Source organism: Anarrhichthys ocellatus, unplaced genomic scaffold (assembly GCF_004355925.1).
Source record: "Anarrhichthys ocellatus isolate YVR2014 unplaced genomic scaffold, GSC_Weel_1.0 scaffold20, whole genome shotgun sequence".
Classification (NCBI taxonomy): Eukaryota; Metazoa; Chordata; class Actinopteri; order Perciformes; family Anarhichadidae; genus Anarrhichthys; species Anarrhichthys ocellatus.
In genome coordinates, this window is record NW_022280050.1 from 2,708,858 (window position 1) to 2,727,559 (window position 18,702).

At 41.5% G+C, this 18,702-nt stretch overlaps 1 protein-coding gene across 1 annotated transcript; it reads right to left on the bottom strand.

Moving 5' to 3' along the window:
• Positions 1–14,839: 14,839 nt before the first annotated feature.
• cunh3orf38 (chromosome unknown C3orf38 homolog) lies at positions 14,840–18,489 on the bottom strand. The gene is made up of 4 exons (XM_031858611.1): positions 18,313–18,489; positions 18,024–18,199; positions 17,605–17,837; positions 14,840–17,380 (listed from the first exon to the last, which is right to left on the bottom strand). The coding sequence occupies exons 1-4, from the start codon at positions 18,437–18,439 to the stop codon at positions 17,017–17,019; spliced, it is 900 nt and encodes a 299-aa protein (XP_031714471.1). The 5' UTR covers positions 18,440–18,489; the 3' UTR covers positions 14,840–17,016.
• Between the last annotated feature and the right edge of the window lie 213 nt (positions 18,490–18,702).

The following is an 18,702-nucleotide window of genomic DNA, read 5'->3' on the forward strand; positions in this document are numbered from 1 at the left end:
TGCCAACCTTTATCTCTTACAAATTGCGCTCATATGCAGCTGATTTGCATTAGCAAAATGCATTTGGGGGGGAAATAAAATGCTGCCTGGATTAAGTTTTTCTTCTGTATATCAGGCAAAATGTTAATACTGAATATATCTGCCAAATTGTTACTGCCAAAGAATTGTTTGTGCCAACTTAGGTTACGATCTTTTAAAGTTAAGTTCAATTTGGTTCAATGACTAAGTATAAAAAAAGAAGTCAGTGCCAACTACTAGTATTTGGGACTCAAACTTGGGTTGCTAGTGTTGAAGCAATCCACCTTTCCCGTCCACTAGCCAATATTCTAATCTTTTTTTCTGCTCACTAGTTATAGCACATTAAACATACATATATTTGCTACATATTGTGAGTGACGTACAACATCGTTTTAGGTGTGGCTACAAGAGCAACAAAGGACCCTTCTGACCATCACTGATGCTTGTCAGGGGCGAGACAGACTTGTAACTTCCAATCAGAGAATGTAAATAAACACTGCTTCTCCCTGGTGTTAGGTTACAATATATATATATATATATATATATATATATATGCAGCATTCCTGTAATATCAGAGTTTGTTACCAAGCCAACAACTGCTGAGTACCACATGTTTTTCTCATTGACATGACCACCACTTAAAAACCTTTTGTCCATGGTCACATTGCTGTGAAGAACATAATGCAAGCCAGTTATTATCATATGCCCCTGTCCAAGCCCAGAGTTTGTATAGGATTCACTTGGGACATCCACACAGCTGTGGTGTGTTTTGAGAAGTTCATCATCGGGAGGATGAGAAGAGCAATGGTATCATTCGGTTTGCGATGTTTGTGATACTAATGAATTTAGAATGTATTCATCCCTTTGGGGACACCTCCCCTTTCTGGGTCCTTGCAAAGGTCAAGATCTACATGTCAGTACCCCAGAAACTGGTGCTATCTACGGGATTCAGAGCATTCATGTAGAAGAAAACAACTATTTGAATTCCTGATTTATTTCATAGCATGTTTTAATTTCAAATGAAAAATAAGAACAAAAATCTGCTATTGATGTAAATTATATTTCTCTTGAAAAAAAAAAATATATATATATATACTAATACTATATACAAAGTAAACAAGAAAGTTATATATTATCTGCACAACTTGACATACATTACAATTCATCAGAATTTACATAATACATAAATTAGACTCTGCAAGCCTTGAAACCAAAAGTTTCAAATTTAAACTAAGGTGATTCTGCAGACAGCAGACGCTCTACACTAACATGATAATGCAAGACCCATGCTTCCCAAACACAGACACAGACACAGACACAAACACACACACACACACACACACACACACACACACACAGGAAGCACACACTCACACTGAGTCATCAGCAGTAATTTAGACGTCCGTGATGAGATCTGGCAGGCCAACATGGCAGGATAATGACTAGGTATGAGCAGTACACGAAACAGAAATGTTTTTTAAAAAAAGAAGATGATTTTAGTGTGTGTGTGTGTGTGTGTGTGTGTGTGTGTGTGTGTGTGTGTGTGCACATGTGGACATAGGAGGCTGTTAATTACTGTGATAGAGAGAGTGAGAAGGCTTGTCATGTTAGCCCCCAGGTGGTATTGACAATAGAAAGTGATTTACATGATGGATATGATGGAAGGATATGGAGTGCTCATCAGGTAGAAAGAGATCATTATTCCTTGTAAAGAGAGAGGGAGGCACCTGGGCATTTATATTTACACATTCTCTATTGTCCCTTGATGTTAACCTGTCTTTGTAACACTTCATTATGAAAGACTTTGACTCAAATTGCCTGCATTTATTTTTAAATATTACCAGGCAAAACCATGAAACACAAGTAAAATATACAGAGAGAGCTGGTCCAAGTTCTGAAGAATTTTAATGAGATGAGTGTTTCAACGTGATTTAGGGGACGTTTTTAAAGTCTGATTTAAAGTCTCCATGTGACGAAAAACATGTAGATGAACAGTGGACAAATAATTTGTGAAAACATCCATTCAAAGCATTTTCTGAAAGTTACATCAAAAGTAAAAGGGAAGTGAAGGCAAGAGAAGATGATGACACAGGATGAGATATTTAGCAAATGTTGTGAAATGATTTGAGAAAATGAGACAAAGTAGAATAGAAGATTTAGGTAATATATTAGAGGAATTTAAAGTTGTGAGGTGAGAGAGGAGGTGAAACAAGAACAAATGACACGGTGGTTAGATTTTTTTGTATGAAACATGATGAAACAGAAACAAGATTACTTTTTCTATTGGGATGCAGGCCCGGTATTTGTTGACACCTTATGAACGAAATAGGATTTGAGGACAAGAGGGGTCAAAAAACAAATTCAAGTCAACAGAAAACGAGACAAGATGAGATGATACAACCCAAAACCAGACGAAGCAGCAAATGGACGCGATGATTTGCCGACTCCTACAAGTTCACCGACCCCTTAGTAAATGAGATGAGATCAGACAAACCAATGAGACAAAATGAGAAATGACACAAAATGAAACAAGATTAACCAAGGTGTGATAAAAAGAGACAGATAACACAGCAAAAAGAACACGCCGCCGTGTTGAGACCGAGTCTTTTCGGTTTCCTATTAACCGAACAGAGCCTCCATGAAGCCCGCAGATCCTTATCGGCAAACCGCGTCCTGTCCCCCTAATCACTGCAGATGTGATTACTGAATTATCCGTCTCCTCTGATCTTTCCATCTGATAGAAAAACTGCACTTCCTCCTCTCCAGGGCACAATTCAACTCCAGTGAACTGCCACCGTTTCCCAGCCTCGCATCTGCACCCCAGCTCTGATCATATCTCTGCAGTTCAGCAGGAGGAACAGGGGAGATCACACAGAGTCAATTGCCTGTCATGATACATTGGTTAAGAGTTGGCCTTGAAGACCGATGGTTGTACTGTATGTCATGGCTCATAAGCAGCACACATATGAATCGGAGCATCACAGGGCTAAATGGTCAGAGGAGATCTAAGCAGTGAGCAAGAAAGGCATAAACATTCTTTTCAAGTCTTTGAAGATCATTCATGTAAGATTAGTACTTGAATGAATGAAAATAACCACAGATAGTGTATAAAAACACTGGAAGTATTCACATTTATAAACATTTTAAAATCACATTTAGCGATATTCAGAATGATCCTCACCTTTACACCTCTTTTGTTTGGTTTTTAGTTCTGAAACAATGTTTTTTTTATTTTCTTAAACTTGAGTTACTCTTCAGAAAATACAGCCTTAAATACAAGTTCTGTCAATGTGAAACTTGGTGGCAGTAAGCATTTTTATTGTTTCCTTCCAGCACCGCAAACATTCTATAGAATTATAGAACTACAGCAAACCTCTAACGCTGTTCTTTACAGCATCATGAAGAATTGTGAACAGTTTTCTGTCGTGATGCTTTGATGAAGAGTGTACATCTGTGCGGGACAAACAGCCTTTCAAAACACTGGGACTCGCTGACCTGCTTTGAGGTCCAAAAGTTTGCGCTATTGAATGTTATTCTGCCTCAGCTTGATAATAAAAATGCCACCGTTGTGTTTCAGGAAAATTGATTATTGCCACATGGCCATCCACCTTTCTCATCCTCTGCAAAAGAGGGATGCAAAAATGATAACATATAGCCAGTTAATGAAGCATGAATGATTAAAGAGCTCCGCAGGGAGAGGTTGTCTAACGCTGCAGACAGTAAACCTTTTTTTTATTTGTGTCATCCTCTGTTCACTCTCAGCTTGGGGCAGGAGATACACAAAGAGAAGAGAAAAAAAAAGGGAGGGAGATGTTGCTCCACAGGGCGAACTTAAAGTAGACCAGACAAATTAGCAAGAAATAAAGTAAAGAAAATAGAAACAGGATAAAAGAGAGGGCTCTAAAGTAGGAGGTTTTGGAGCAGAATTACTAATTGCACAGGCATATTTAAAATTGCCTGACAGGTGACCTGCTCTAATATGAAATCAGACCGCCATTAGACACACTCACGCAACCCCACCGCACACCTCAGACACACACCTACAGTGACTCAGCTTTGCAACTCTAAAACTTCCTCTTTTTTTTCATGTCTCTCCCTGCGACCCTCCATCTCTCCCTCCTTCCTTTGATCAGGAGCCCTCAGTAAACAGAGGAAGGATTTACATCAGTGGAGGCAAGCTGCTCTCATCACTTTGCTGTGCCAAAGCTTTTTTTTTTTTTTTTTCAGCAGAGCATTTCAGGCACCCAACATGAAGGAGAATTACATCAGCTCTTAGGGTGCAGCTTTTCTGTCATGGAGACTGTGTCTCAGATCTAGAAAATAATCCCTAAGTGCTCCTTATTTGACCTCAGATTGATTCGTTGGAAGTAAATCTCGTGGCTGTGCTCACGAAAAGGGAAAGCGCTCTAATGAAAGTGTGAAAACAGCCTGTTGTAGCTTAGTAATTCAGTTTGAGTCAACCAATCAAACATTAAGAAAACAATAAATCACTCAAACCTGCTTTGTAAATGGTGTTCATGGAAATGAATGTGATATGGAGATTTTCATATAACTTTAGCATTTCTTCTCATGCTGTAGATCAACAGCGATCATGTCGCTGTAATTTAAAGCCTATTTAATTTCCTCACCATATAGGATCTTATTCGCTTTGAAAATTCATTAAATATACAGTTTACAGTCGTTCTTCACACGCCATGCTTGTTCATGTTCTTTGGAAAATGCTTCTCTTGTATTGTAATTGTTTAACCTTTTATCCAATTTTGTACGGCTTAATTGAAAAAGAATGTCCTCTGAAGTTCCATCCATCTCGTCATCCAAATAACAATTAGCTTCAGTTGAAGGGGGCTTTTTAAGATGGCTAATTCAAATAAACAGGAGTCTGCTAGAGAGGCTGGAAAGGGTGACAGATTAAAAATATCTTTTCCGAATTACATTTTGTGTGTGAAAGTGACACTTTTAATTTCCAGAACTTTTAAATCCTCATTATGACAGCTGTTTAATGGCAGCATGAGGGATGAAGAAAATAAGCAAATAAAAAAGTAATGACTCAAGTAATGACTCATAAAAAAAAGAAAATCGGTCCCTATCACCAAATCAGCAAACACCTAAAGTTGTCTTGATAATAATCTAAAAGGAGGATTTTTGGCGACTCATCTGCGTTGCTGATCCAAGCGCCTCTAACACAGATGTGCCCCATTAATGTACAACGTTTAAACAGACTTTCACATAATGGGGGTATCCTGATATAAATACTGTAAGTGAACTACCAGTGCTATATAAAGAATGATCAGAATGTGTGCTTAGCAGAGCAGATGGTTGCAATTCCGCCAGCGCTAACTAGCACCGAGCGATTATGTGTGATGATATGTTGCTTCTCAGTTGAAAGCCTGTCATTAGGGCTTTAATTAAAGCAGTAGCCAGGGCGAGTGATACTGCCACAGATTCCTTGTACCCATGGGGCGGTGGTGGGGAGTGGGGGGGGGGGGGCATGGGGCATCTCACACTCATTCCCTTTCTGTCAGAGCCACGTGGCGCACATGTGTGCCACATGAATCTCTTTTTCCTTTCGTGTAAGTGGCTTGGTATACACAGCACGCACATGGCAGTGTCTTCGACTCGGGGGCAGCCAGTGTCGCCTTGTGTGGTCGAGCGTCTAGACTAAGTGGATGCCCGATGGCATTTATAGAGGGAATGGCTGGCGAGAGGGCAGTGACGAGTCTTATGAATTAAAGTGGCCTTTCACTGTTCTTTGGACACAAGAGCCTGTCAAACTCATTACAAACTATTTTGCCCATTACTGTTCAAAACTGCAAGTGCATAGTTCTATTGAGAGAATGTGTATTTGAACAGCAGAGACATTCAACCACGTTTTGTGCAGCCCATTCTTTGCTGCTCTGTGTCTCCCTGATTAGCAGCTCTCATTACAAAAATGACATAAGCACAGCTCTTTGCATTTGACCCGAGTATGAAAAAAAAAAAGCAATAATGCCATCTGTACAAAGGACAAGTGGATAGTCTGGGCTCTGTGTGACTGGCCTAGTTTTTGAGGATGCAGATGGATTAATAAAACATGGCAGGGAATAGATGTTGTGCCCCAGACCCGATTGGAGAGTCAGACGAGGACAAAGTCGCCTTTCAACGCTTTTCATGTTTTAGCTCAAGACCCCACACCATCCAGTGTAAACACATACAATTTTAGAGCACCCTGGCTCTAGAGGCACAGTAATGATCATCATTCAAAGTACCTCTTCAAATATCTAATAACTATTGTAGGTTTGCCAAGCACACTATTATTCACATGAAAAAATGACTATTTTTACCTGCTGATGACCAAACTAAAGGCAAAAAGTCCCTGAACAAGCAACAAGTAGACTTGCGACCGTGCATGGAACATACCGTGTGTTTAGAGGACATTATTAACTGCAAAGGATGTAGAACATAATTACATTCTCTTCCAGTAAAGTCAACTATCTCAATTTGTTTCTGATATGGATACAACACTGTCAAATTAAAGCTGACAATGAGCACTTTAACCTCAAAGCCATTGTTGTATTACAAATCTAATGCCATGGAGTTCAGAGCCAAATGATAAAAATGTGTCTCTGTCCGATCACAGCGTTAACCAAGCCAAGTGAAAAAAAAGCCACTATCTTAAAAGAATTGCCTTAGAGAAAGCACATCACTTAATTCTGACCTTCTTTGTGTCTCCCTCCCTTTCTCCGCAACTCACTGTCTCTTAAAGAGCACTTTGCAAGCTCCAGGCATCTGGCAGCACCCTTATTAAAAAGAATATACAGTTAAATTGAAAGCCATCAATATCACTAAACTGCAGAAGCTGTATAAAATGTCAATCAGCGTCCTTGAGAGGCCGGCCATCGACTGCTGCTGGAACGAGCTGATTTGAATGCTCCTTCACTTTGTTAGTGTCTCAGGATTTATGGAGGGCAGGAAGGACAGTTGACTTTATATGAGACAAGTTGAAAGAAAAAAAGACGTCGAAATAACAGTTCATCTCTTTTTCCAGCAAAGAGTCTTTCATTTATACAAGTTCTGTTTTTCAGAACATCCAGTGCAGATGGATGGTGGTGGTGGTTCGCTTAATACCTGTCAGCTCAATGTGTTATTTGTACCTGACCTTGCTAATGCAGACTGCAAAATCACTCAAAACATTATAGATATAAAACGTAAAAAAGATAATTTCTTTACCGTTTATGTATACTCTGCTGTTTATTTATATATATTAATAATAATGACAATAATAATAAATAAAATAGTATAGTTTATAAGTAAATTTGTGTAAGATAGCATTAGCAAAACAATGTATAGCAGCTAAATTCCCTTATTTGCTAGTGTTGCTAAGTGTATTTCTTCGATGCTTTAATGGTTTCTCCGGATATCTGGAGAAACCAAAAGCCTGTTTTCATATTGTATGTAGCTGAAAGAATGTTATTCCTGAGAGTTCGGTCACGGTATGTGATAACATGAAGTTAGCCCGATCCTTTACTGAAACCAGGTTTGACTGATGGATGTCATTTCAGACAGGTTGGGTGAGTTTAGGCCATAGCAGCAAGCTATCCAAACACCTCGAGCTGTTTGACTTAATGCTGTGCAGCACAGTAACCACCAGGAGAAAATTTAAATGGATGACCCGGCTATGAAAAACATCCCTTGATCAAAGTTCACACATCACCTCACATGCAGCCTCTGACTCTCTCAAACAATAATCCAGCGTGCTAGCTTAAACTCAATACAAGCACAATCCCATTCAAGTCAATGTTAGAGTTTAGCTTCGAAAGGGTGTTCCAACATTCACATATTCAATGCACATTCAAAGCTTTTTGTACACATTCAAAGCTTTTTGTGCCCCAAAGCCAGAGGAAAGATTTTATTTATTGACATCTCAGGGGGAGTAAACAAAATATCTCATATGTTTTAAATCCAATTGCATGTAATGCAGTCATGATCATCATCTCTGCCATTACCGCTGCTGCCCCTGAAATGAAATCTCAGAGTAATCTCATCCCCTATTAGCTGTGCATTAAATTACAGTTTAGGGAATGTCGAGGCAACATGTGTAGACTTGTTATGCTCTCCTCCTCGACACGCAGAATTAATTCAGGGCAATAGCTGCAAAGTATCCTGTAATTTACCAGGAAGAGACGTTCTGCTTGGGACTCTGTAGGGAGAAGTCAGACTTCACCTGTTCTGCCTCTTTCTTTATTTGTCTATATTTTCCCCGGTTACTTTCTCTGTGACCCTCATTAAAGGCAGTACAAACAATTACTGTCTCAAGCCTGATGATATAAAGCCCAGAGATGTTCCACTGAGGAAGGTTCTGTTCTCCAAATTGCCATGATTTCCTGGATTCAGGCAAAGTGCTTCACATTTACAGTGCACTTTCTGGTCTGAATGAATAAATATTGTTAATTTCTTGTGTGATGATACTGCTTTGAACTGTAATTGCAAATCGCACTTAGCTTGCTGTGGAGGATGGATGGTGACATTAAAAAGATGATTGTATTGTAAACACAGTCAGAATACTGTTCGGCACACTTGCTTCTGGTTTTAAGTGTATGTGCTATGCTTTATACCTCCATACAGGCTTTTCTTACAGCTTTTATTACAAAGAGGAGACTTATAAAGTATGTCTCTATAGCTGCAGCTTCACATTTTCCCTTGTAGCTCCGCACACAAGGATTAAACTAAATAATTCATATGCTACATTTGTACTGAAGGTGTATCATCCCATGAAAAGGTCGGTTTGTTCTCCAAACCGGCTAAGATTGTGTTGTCAGCACAGCCACATTGGACCGTAAGTGCTTACGTCTGCTTACTGTATACGCCTCCACCCGACTATGAGTCCACCTCTTGCACAAAACAAACGCTCCCCCATGTGTCCGTTCATCATCACAAATAGGTCTCCGTCACAGGAATGGGAAGCACATCACGGGCTGCTTGAGTTATGACCCTGCCTGTGAATACAGAGAAGTGTGTGTCCTGCAATGGATATTCAGTGGAAAGAAATAATAATAAAATGGAGACTGTTTTGCTGACACATCTGCAGCGGGTTACCACGCTGCCAATTGGCAGCTGTGACGATGATGACATATTGACAGAGGCGCAACGGGGACACTCCCACCTCCATGGCTTCGCCGGGCTTGGGGCAAGAGATTTCTGCATTGGGGTTTCGTCGGGGGAAATCTAGACGGGGTTGATGACGCCTGCGGGCCTCTTGGATGAGGATGGATGAGGACATTGGCTGTCAGTAGTGAAGAGGCCTATCTGGCTCTGTCAGTAGCCCACAAGGGAGAAAGAAGACACTTGGGGCCTGGTCTCAATAAACAAATGTAGCCTTCCTCGTGTGCATTTCTCATCATCCTCATCTTTCATTGGCTGCAATGTGCGGTATTTTGTGTCTCCGAGTTGCTTTTTAATACCAGAATGTCTTTATTTTTGAGAGAAATTAATCTCTTGTCAGCCATTGATTGGTTCAGCGCAGAAGGTGCTTGCTGTTCCTCTACTGTCTTTAACAAATCATGTTATTATTTTCAGTGGAGGTAGGTGGAGGTAGGTGCCAAGGGAGCCACTTTAGATGATTTGAAAGAACGTACTAGAGCCCTGTGTGAGACAGTCATTGATTTTGCTGTCTTTCTCTGCCTGTCTGTGTTGTTCGGGGCCTTCGGGGCAGCAGTCTGGTATCCCACAACAAACACACTATGGGGGGTGAGCGATCCACAGTCCAATCCACAGGGTGCTTTATCAATCAATACGACCTTCTGCTATAGAGCAGTGATTCTTCCCTTAGTCTTTGCCTTCACCCTCCAGCATCTGTAGCCCCACAGCCTACACTGCACTCTGGGTAACGTATAGGCTTTCAGCACCCACAGAGCTGAGGCAATCTCATTATCTGGAAATCCTTTAAAAAGATAGCAGTGGGTTAACGTAATGATGTGAGGTACTTGTCACAGGATTCAGCGCAGCCAGGAGTATAGTATATTTGCAGCCCACTGGTATTTGAATTGTTGAGTCGCTCCTTGGTGGACCATTAAAATCAGTCCGACAAAATCTCAGGAAGAGGGTGAAATAAGAAATGGATTAAATAAACGACCACAGCCATCTTGGGAATTTGAGTCCGGAATGTTTTCATTTTCTCCGACTGAGGACTGCTTCACTAATTGGGTTATGTGGGCTTAGCGAGGAAGTTGTCAAGCTTCAGGGGTTTTTATTTGTGCCTGGCCGTCAAATCACAGCCCAGGGTAGTGACCCTCGAGGCGATGCCCCCATGAGGCCCTTTAAGGTACAGCTGTCTGATGAGTCAGTCCAGAAGCCCCACTTTCCCAGAAAATCCCAGGTTCTGAGGTGATAGGGTGACAGAAGGCAAGAGGCCACACAGCTTTGTATTATGGGAGGCTTTCACTGCCCCTTAGGTCGGCTTAGCGGCTGCTGAGGAGGAGTAGCAGCTTCACTCAGTACGTTACACTCAACTTTAAAGGACAAAAAAAAGAAAGCAAGCCGATGACAGTGCTGTGGATGATGCACTCTGTGGGCATCAGTGCGTACAGAAACACACACCTGCATGCAGCCACACATTTTGAAACTGTATGTGACTGTAATGTGTTATCCTGGAACAAGTGCTTCCTGTGATGAAGACGGAAATTGCTTGATATTTTTGTCTAGTTAGCTTCCTGTTTGTTCATTAGGGACAGGTTTTCTCTCACCAGTATTGCCACTAAGCTGCTGCACTTTAGCTGACCATGCTACATTTGCTGTGAGGAAAGTGTTTGCGTTTGAGCTTGAAAATTTAATGAGTCAAAAAGTAGTAATATGGTGTGACGTTGATTTTTCCTGGCAATTTTGAGCAAAGTCTGTAACACTGCTATAATTACTAGGCCACCCTGCCGGCCCAGATGTTGGGAGTTTACCAGATGTGGTCCACCTGCTGGGATGAGGACTATGACTTATGACCAGCAGGTCAGAACAACTTTCTTCTTGTCCCTTGTCTCACACAGAGAGATCAGCCGACGGATATCAGACACTGCTACTAATGACATACAAACATGTGACACAGCGGGTGTGCCTGCATCTGTTTGTGCAATTAATGATTAATAATCTAGCATTCATTTCATTTAAAAAATACTACATTAAAAAAAGATTTAAGATGACAGATATGGAGTGTCATATTTAGAGCACTGCTCAATCAAACTTTCCCAGCTTCCCAAATGTAATTATTTTATTTTGAACCATAATTGCAGTATCACGTGGGTTTGCCAATTGAGGAGAACATGCCAAGACAAAGAAATCCTATTTAAAGAATGTGAAATAGTTCACACCGTTCATGAAATGCAGGGTGGTGTCCATACAAATGTGCGTTTATGCCTATCCATGCATATATGTGGCAGTAAGTGTGAGCGTGTGTGTGTGTGTGTGTGTGTGTGTAAAGGCAGCTACGGTGGTGGTGGCTTCCTGGGGAATTTAAATTAATGAGTGTAATCAGAAGCAAACAGCAAGCCAGGCAGAGCAATTAATACAAGCAAGGCGAGCAGAGCTGCCGGTTTGCTCGGCCAGGCATGGTTGCAGCCGAAGAGATGGAGGATTAAGATGCAACCACAGACAAACTGCACAGCTTTTCCACACACAGCAGATGTCCACGGAGGGAAGGCGCTGGGAGCCTGGCATCCAACAACCGGCCACTCGGTCAGCCCGGCCCAATGCAAGCTGACAACCTCCTGGCAACATTCTGATAACACCATCTTCTCTGTTTAGCTCGAGAGCCAAGGGAAGGCCCTCGTCGGGGGGCCCTGCACTGCATACGAAAGGGACTCAGTGCAAAGCTGCACAGTGGAGCCACTATGTGTGAGAGAGAGAGAGAGGAACATAAAGAGATAAAAAAGAGAGATGGGGGGAGGGCATTGTGTGCAAGCTCAACTCAAGTACATCTCAATGTGAGGGACATGTTTGTTACCCCTGTGTTCCCTCCATGTTTTTCTGATTGAAACATCCTTGGCTGCATGCATTCCCTCAAACATGCATATTTGCTTGAGTATAAATAAACACATTGGACCCAGCTGCCTTCAGAAACGGCTCTGCTTGTTGTTTTCTTTAATTGACGCTAAACGAGAGTGTCACCAGCCCAGGATCTTTTCACTCAGCCCCTTACTTTGTTGCCTTGAATGGCGTTTGTTCCCTCAGCGGTCTCGCATTTCCAATGTTTACGTGAGATAATGATGCATGTGTAAGGATACACCGCCAGGCCAAGAGAGGGGCCGATACGAACTGTGACGGCTGCCTCGGCGGTCCAAACCAATTTGTGTTGAAACGGAACAATGATGTCAGCTCAGACATTGGGGGATGTAATGAAGAGTGATGCTCTGTGATGCACATAGAAAGTAAAGGCTCGGGCGCTCCTCCAACATGAGGCCAAACCTGATTCTACAGATGCCATAATGTTGTTGAACTCATTACCGCTGTGTGTAATGTCCTTAAAATGTAAATTGCACTACTTTGCTTGCATCTGGAGTTGAAGTAGACCTTTCCAGGAAATGACCACTACTTTGTGGCAGGAAGGGACACATTTTTGTGATGTAATGTCTTTCGCTTTGGGTATTCATATATTAGATATGGGCACACTCAAAACATCAATACAGTTGTTAAAAGACCAATTGAAAATGTAAGGGTAATTAACTTGTGTATAAGTACAGCAGTAGAGCAATTCAAATCTCAATAGAACGTCCAATAGGCCTCCAGAACTCAAACAAAAAGTGAAATCGTAACTCCTCCTCAGCAAATGAGATGCGTTAGGTTGGAGGATTGTGGATTGTGACCTCATTCCCTCCTCCTAGAGTTATGTGATTGTTTCTGTGCAGTTTTAGTGTGTACTGGTTTATGAAACACTGCTGGGTTGGAGGGCAAGTCCAAGAAAGTGACAAAACAACTCTGTCAAACTTTGGTTGAATTTTCCTCCAACATGTTTTGTCAGCAGGAGAAATATCATCGCCTATTGATTGAGTCGGTTCCTATTCATAAATCCTGTTCTTTATTGTCCAGAGAGAGAGCAGACTGCAAAGAGCATTGTGGTAAAATTGTCTCTAAAACCTTCACAGGTATCGATAAATTACTGACACTTCAATAACTTATGAAATACGTGCTTCTTGTGCTCATGAAAGGCAACAGTTTAACATGTCCCTCTTTTAGAACCCCATTACTTTAATGGAGGACAATTCAAACTTGAACAATTTACAGTTTCCCTCATGGCAGTGGCCAGCAAAGAAATTGCCTGGTAACATCAGCTCACTCAGATTGCTCTGAGGAATTGATGAGTTTCCTCACGTAATGGTGTTAAATGGATTTTTACCCCCCACTCTTCTTTTGGCCAGGGATCAAAGTCTTTCTTCTCTCTGGCGTGGCTTGTCTGCCCTCTTCTGGCCTCAAGTTGTCATGAGGTCAAGTCACATTGACACATCACTGAGCAAAAGAAAATAAATATTAACATTGTATATGAATATGTCACATTTCAAATGACATGGTAAAAGAGTACATAAGGACGTTACATACCTCAAACAAACCCATATGGGCAAATTTATATAGTATCAAGCTAGTAATATATATAAATCTACCCATTCTTGCAGGCAATTTGGGATCATTTCTAAAAATTAATAAACAGATGAACTGATTCTCATTCTGCATAAAACCACTTCAAGGACTCCTTGAACTTCCTGAGAGCCTGGGTGCCCCACTTAAAGAATTACTGCTGTAGACATAAAAAATAAAACACTCTGGCATTAATGGATCTGTAAAGCCATCAGATTGTCAGAGAGAGAGAAAAATGGCCGTACCATGAAGTGTTTAATAAAGTAATCTTTGATAACTAATGACACTGTTTCTAAGAGCAGACCAAACATCCAATCAGTCACAATAAAAGTATAAAGTGGGGGGAAAAAACGGATTGACAATTAAGGCAGCAGACTCCATGGTTCACCACCCATAAGCTATTTCAAAGAGCCACGGATCTAAGTTTTAGCATGATCTTTATGACAAACACACTTCCCTATTAGAGGACAGGAAAGAAAAAGAAGAAAAATAAAAAAGCTCTCCACTCAGACGCCACTGCAGCGGTATTTTAGAACCCGTGCGTAGGGGCTGCGCCCGTGGCTAAACCACTTATTAAAACGCAGAGAAGCCAAGTGCCATAAAGACAGAAGGCGAGCAGCTTGTTATTATTCTTTCTGAGAGGTGAACAGGCTGAGATCAATGGCTGCAGTGGTTTCCCTTCACCACAACTATGGCACAGTAAAGCACAAAGAGCCACGTGGCTCCAACCCATACAGTCACAGATATTAACTATTCCAGGGGCCTTTGAAAACAGCTGCCAAGAATAATTTCCCACATGTAACATTTCCCACCAAAGCCACAGAGTCATACTGGCATAATCTGTGCCCCACCAGACCCTGGTGGGGCAAAATGTGCCCTGACTACTATGACAGAGTATCAACGGAAAATCTGATCCAATTTATGAGTAAGGAGTCCATTTGAAGCTTGTGAAATGTATTGTACATTATTTAGTTTTGTACAATTAATGGGGCATAAACCATATAGCAAGTGAAATGTGGCTAAAAATACCAGTGACTGAGAGAGAAAAAGCTGCTATGGGGATAAAGTGCTTTTTTTATTATTAAAGCTGGTGGAGTCTGTGAAGGCCTCACATCAGTTGTTGCTTGGCTGTTTTATAGTACACTGAGGTACCGTGTTAATGATGAACAGGTTGAATCCACGCAGTGAGGAGGACGGACCTGCTGTTGTTTCCACTTCTCAAAACGGCTAAGATTTAGCCGTTTTGAGAAGGGCTGGACAAATACTGTACATCTGCATGTCATGTGTCATTTTGGTTTGTAAAGAATAAAATGGAGGTTTATTTCCTGAGCACAGTTAGTGAAATTGTTAATTTTTGTATTAGATGTTTGACCACCCAGAGTTCACGTGTGGTGTGGGAGGCTTTCAGTCGGTAACGACACCTGCAATGAAACCTATAAAGCATGGAGATGGTCAAAGTTAGAGATATTGAATACTTGCACAAAAGGCGATGATATGTGTACACAATGTACACATGCTTGCCCTCTGCTGGTGTATGAGTGGTGAAAGTCACAGAAATGAAACGTAAGTGGGACAAAAATGCATTCTACTCATACATTCTCACTCACTATGAACATCAGAAAAAAAAATATTTATAGTAAAACACCACGATGAATGATGAAAAGCAGGGAATTTGTCAGAAATAAAAAGGGATCTGTTCATCTCGAGAATATTTTGGTGAATGACGTGATTATACCAATTTTCTTGGGCATTCAAAACAGCTCTGAGCCATGGGACTGCACAGCATCTGGTCCTCATGATCATTGAATGAATTCAGTGTGATCCTTGTTCTGTTTTGGTTGAGGCCAAATGAGACTTACATCCATCATGCAAATGTGGCGCAAAATAGAGCACACAGGAAACAAATAAGCACTTAACCACTAGGCTGTTATCCTCCCCCACAGCTGTGCTATCAACATGTGAAATGTTATGAGAATGATACTCTATATTGAGGCAGCTATTCTACACTACTGCTGGGAATCACTGATAACTCACATTTATGTCACAACATTTTGCCAACAATAATGGCAGTGCTGCAACAAAAGGGATTCAGAAACGGTCACCATCAAGGAAACATCACAAAATTGTCTATTCAACTGAAAAGATTTTTTTGAAATGGCAAATTTACACCAAAGGTGTGGTTGAAGATTGCAACCAACTAACTAACCCTTCACTCAGCCCTCACTTTGGGACTACTTTAGGACCGATGGCGGTCAGACGGCAGCGTGTTGACAAGCGTGTTGGAGAACTACGGTGGCCTTCAGGTTAAAAACAGCCAGTGCTTAGTTAGTCCATTCTGGGCTACTGTGGTGCAACACGGTGGACTCTGTGAAGAGGACGATACAAAGGGCCCATTTTAGTTAAACAAAACAAAAACTTTAACTAAAGATTCTTAGTTTCAGGTGATTATTCACTAATGAAAACATTAGATCCATTAGATAGATATAGCAAATTACATATCTGTTAATGGGTTGAAATGCTACACACTGGCTCTTTAAGCCCCAGTATTTAAATGTATGAAAGCTATACCCTTGAATAAAATGAGAGAAAGAACAACTCAAATTCTAAAAGCTGATGTATTGAAAGTATATCACATTAGAGATATTGTGATATTATTTGCTGCAACTACAGCCATGAGGGTAGACCGGAGCTCTGACGCCATGGGGCCAACCAGGAGCTCCTCCATCTGTTCACTGCTCAGATATTTCACATTGAGATATTCCCACAACAGACCTTTGCATGATTACGTTCAGTTTGTGAGCTTGTTTGACACAATACTAATCAGTCACATCTGTAAACATTGTGGGTTGACTTTTACCCATCCCATGAAAGCAGAGCGATCTCAGATTATGTTCAAAATTGTAATTGACTTTGTGGTGTCACAAGAAAACACACAATATTTATTCTGTTTGCGAGTAGTGAACTTGTCATAACAGAGCACAAGTACACACATACGTTAATATAATATGTATATGATACATATTTACAAAACCACATCCACATTTACATTCTTATGTAAGACACAGGATGCAAAAGAAAAACTTTGCATCAAGGTACAGAATATTTTAAGCAAAATATTCCCACAACAGGAAGCAGCTGAGACTTTTCTGGAAAGTAGAAAACAATAAGGGAACCTTTTCTCAAGCTTTGTCATTTCTTTATGCTACATCAGTTAAGTGCAAATATATTTTAGACCTCCACCCACCTGTACATCTTGATACACTAAAAAACAAGGTAGGAGAGTAGTTTGTCCAGTACAAGTTGCCAGGTCCTGATCTCTGAAAACAACTCCCTGGATAAACGTGTTTGGGCAAGTTAGATGAGTAAGGAGAGAGCATACTCAGTCAAACATTCTCTGGGTAAATAGTGTTATCAACTGCATAGAAGCTGCAATTCTGTTGAGTTGTAACTCAAGGCAGGCGCTACCATCTCTGTCCCGCCCAGAGCATCCTGCCCTCTGATCTTCAGGTTGACAAACTTGATCTTCCAGCTGTTTTTCTCCAGTGGGGAGCTGACCAGGCCAAAGATTTGCTCAAAAATGCCCAGACAGGCTTTGTCTCTGTGGATGGTCCCAGCTACAGCCACCAGTACCAGGCCGTGTGGGGAGGCCAACGTCCTGAGGCCATGAGGCTGCAGATTGGGACTGAGGAGGAGGCGCTCATCCCTGGTCAAGGCCAGCAGACGAAGGCTAACCAGTTCAGCCCCCAGGAAAACCTCCATCTGTTCGCTGCCAACTCTGAGAAAGAGAGACGTAAACAAGTTCAAGCCCACATGTGTACACATGTTCTTATCCCATCTTTCAAATTATTCTGAATGCATTTTTGTTTGCAGAACAATTTGACAATTGGTGCAGCCAAGTCCTGCCCCAGTTACATAACTGATGCAAAAAACAGAAAAGCCAACAACCACACATCACCAGCAGCATCATTTCAATCCCTTTACTGTTAATGGCATTCTTACCTGGAGAGGAGGCGTAGCTTCACATCTGGCCAGAAGTGTTGCGGTCCCCAGTCCTGCGGCGGCTGGCCCAGCGAGGGGTTGTGACTGTTTAAGAGTTGGAAGAACCACTGGCAGAACTGCTGGCCAAGTACAAGTGGGTCAAAGCTCACCTCAGCCTTCACCTCTGTGGACACCGTCCCTGTGGTCGGTCCCCGTCTGGTCTCATCCGTCTGTCCAGGAAGGCTTTCGTCAGCCTTAAAGAAATGAGAAGTTGTTGATATACTCAAATACATTGTCAAATCATGCCTTGGTTACATGCTGTCAACACCTCATTATTGACATCCCAATGAAGTACCACCATCTTACCTAAACAATACCTCCAATTATTCAACCATGTCAACATATAACTGATGGCTGACCCGCCGGCCTCCTGTCCCTACCTTCCCAGGCGACCACAGCTCCAACGTCCTTTTCACCAGCTGGTGTTTCTCGCTGTTCGGGGGCATCAGCACACCCTCTTTGGCCAGGTACTTGAATACGAGGTCGCGATGAACCTTCTTCCTTTTCAGGAGCTCCTCGGCATTTTTAGTGAAGGAGAGGATTGTTTCCATGGCCTCTATATAAACAGATGGACATACTATATCCTTTAGGCAGATGTGATATTATGAAAAATAGTATGCTATTTAACTTGCTCCTCGCTAACTTGTAAAGATTGAAAGCATACGATACCTGTAACATTTTCCACAACTATCATCTTATTCGTGACTGTGTCGCTGAGTGAGAGTAAGTGGCTTGTTGACATTAACTTCAGTATCTTTGTACATCCAGCGCGCTCTGTTTCTGACAGGCCTGACATTTTTGACACCGCAAAACTAAAAATTCCCTCTTCGTTCCAAAGATCGTCCATTCGCGTCCTACTAGAAATGTTTCCGTGTAGGAACATGCATTAGTAGCAAAACATTCCGCACGAAACCTTCGCTATATCCGGCAAGACTTGAAGCTGCATTTATGCTATAGGAATTAATAGGGTCGCTAGATGAAATACACACGAATGACCACCTTTTACCTATAAATTGCAATACATGTATGTGTTACCAATACACTATTTGTAAGGGAACA

Bases quoted from the DNA above. Each gene is read 5' to 3' on its own strand.
- cunh3orf38 (XM_031858611.1), bottom strand. From the start codon at position 18,439: ATGTCAGGCCTGTCAGAAACAGAGCGCGCTGGATGTACAAAGATACTG. The intron at 18,200-18,312 runs GTATCGTATGCT...CTGTTTATATAG, and splicing joins AGTTGTGGAAAATGTTACAG to AGGCCATGGAAACAATCCTC. The intron at 17,381-17,604 runs GTAAGAATGCCA...TCTCTTTCTCAG, and splicing joins AAGCTACGCCTCCTCTCCAG to AGTTGGCAGCGAACAGATGG.